Consider the following 1,979-nt stretch of genomic DNA (forward strand, 5'->3'; position numbering starts at 1 on the left):
CAGATTCTCAACCGTTTTATCCTTTCTGCCATTTCGATATTCTTCTTCTATCATTTCTTCTTCTCCAATAATATCTCAATATACTCATCTCTTAGTGCTCATTTGGTTCTCTAATATCTCAATATCCTTTTCTCATTCTACAATTTCTTCATATCTGTTTTGTTGTAGGTTTCATATACCTGTGTTGTTGTGGGTTTCAGAAGAAGAAGGTTATGGGTAAATAGGTAAATTGGTCAAATCACCATGTTGATACGTCAAATTGTCACCGCGTTTATTTTACTATCATTTAGTTACTTAATTTATGATTTCCAATTCCGCTCCAAAGACTTGCTGGGGCATTCTGTTCAACAAGGTATATATATGTTGATCTTCTTCTTGAGCTCCCTTTAAGTAGATGGTTAATAGTTTTCTTTTGTTATTATTATTAGACGAATAATAAGCATCTGATGATGATTAGTTATTTTAATTTCAGTTAATTGTTATTTTTCCTATATATATATATATATATATATATATATATATATATATATATATATATATGCAATTGCAATGATTTCATGTAAAATTGGTTACTTAATTTCAATTACTAGCTGTTAATTATTTTTCCTAGTTATATGCAATAATGATTTCATAGTCTGTCTCACAAATTGTCTATTATTATATCTCATTGTTTATGTACACTTGTATCTCATTTATTTATTTATTTATTTCCTGTTAATATAATCTTAGGGTCAGAAGAAGCTGATAAGGTAACTTTGCCTGATCAGCCTGATGATGTTAAGTTTAACCAGTTTGCTGGTTACATCACTGTTGATGTTATTCAACAAAGAAAGTTATTTTACTACTTTGTTGAAGCTGTCGAAGAACCTGCTTCCAAACCTGTTGTTCTTTGGTTGAATGGAGGTAAACTTTCTATTATTATACTACTAATTATTCAAATATTTGTTGAAGTAAACAGATCTCTAATAGTTTTTTTTTACTTTTGTTGGATTTTTGAAGGGCCTGGTTGCTCTTCAGTCAAACTCTGGTAGCAATCAATCAAACTATAAAGGACAAGCATAATAGGGATATTTACTAAACCAAGAATCAACCAGCGCAACCAAAATTAACAGCGTAGATTTTCTCATTCACACACCCAGAAAGGAATTACTTGCTGCAAATAGATGGGATAAAATACCTGCGCCTTTTGAGACACTTGAGCAACAGAAATTCTAAAACTTAAACTATGTAACGATTAAATCCTCAGATTACTTGCTTGGTTGTGAATTGTGATGCTATAAAATAAGATCACTTAACCAAACTACAACAAATCGAGAAGGTAAAGAACATATAATAAGAAACGAAACTCTACTTGTCAGACCAGAATGGAGAGGTACACAAATCCATCCATTAAAAACACATATAGTCCAGTAATTGTTCCAAAACCACTTTATGCATACAAAGAGTTCAACTCATTCATAAACCAAAAGGTGTTTCTTTCAAGCAAAGCAATAAAATTACATTCCTGAGAATGATAATTGAGATACTTTTACAAAGAATGTTATTCCTGCTATATAATAGTATGTATATATATATCGCAATGGACATCAATTGAAAACAAACTACAATAACAACAAAATAATCATCCAATATCACTACTAATAATACCAAAACATAACCTTTTGTAAAGAAACATATAAATAAAACCTAAACATAACATTCCTATGTATTGCATTCTAATTTCGAAACCCGTTTAATAATAAAAATGCACTAAGTACTAACCATCAAACCTAAACTAACTCAAAACCTTTTCTCCATTTCAGAAAATTTTGAACAACCCAACAAGCTTTGCTCTGTTCTTTTGTTCCCTCAAACTCAAAATGTCATCTCTAGGTAATAAAAAAAAAAAAAAGCAAAGGAAGCCATCATCATCATCATTGAGACACCAAACCTCCAAACCTAAACCTTGTTCTTTTGTGTATCAAGAATGAATGAATTAA

General features: G+C 30.2%; 1 protein-coding gene across 1 annotated transcript; it reads left to right on the forward strand.

Moving 5' to 3' along the window:
- Window positions 1-202: 202 nt before the first annotated feature.
- LOC123882817 (serine carboxypeptidase-like 45) lies at window positions 203-1,063 on the forward strand. Its single transcript, XM_045931416.1, has 3 exons — window positions 203-352; window positions 730-903; window positions 1,000-1,063. The coding sequence occupies exons 1-3, from the start codon at window positions 244-246 to the stop codon at window positions 1,029-1,031; spliced, it is 315 nt and encodes a 104-aa protein (XP_045787372.1). The 5' UTR covers window positions 203-243; the 3' UTR covers window positions 1,032-1,063.
- The last annotated feature ends 916 nt before the right edge of the window (window positions 1,064-1,979 follow it).

This window comes from Trifolium pratense, linkage group LG5 (assembly GCF_020283565.1).
Source record: "Trifolium pratense cultivar HEN17-A07 linkage group LG5, ARS_RC_1.1, whole genome shotgun sequence".
In the NCBI taxonomy this organism is placed as follows: domain Eukaryota; kingdom Viridiplantae; phylum Streptophyta; class Magnoliopsida; order Fabales; family Fabaceae; genus Trifolium; species Trifolium pratense.

Coding starts and splice junctions, on each gene's coding strand:
- LOC123882817 (XM_045931416.1), top strand. CDS start 244: ATGTTGATACGTCAAATTGTCACCGCGTTTATTTTACTATCATTTAGT. Junction 353..729: donor GGGGCATTCTGTTCAACAAG/GTATATATATGT, acceptor ATATAATCTTAG/GGTCAGAAGAAGCTGATAAG. Junction 904..999: donor TGTTCTTTGGTTGAATGGAG/GTAAACTTTCTA, acceptor GGATTTTTGAAG/GGCCTGGTTGCTCTTCAGTC.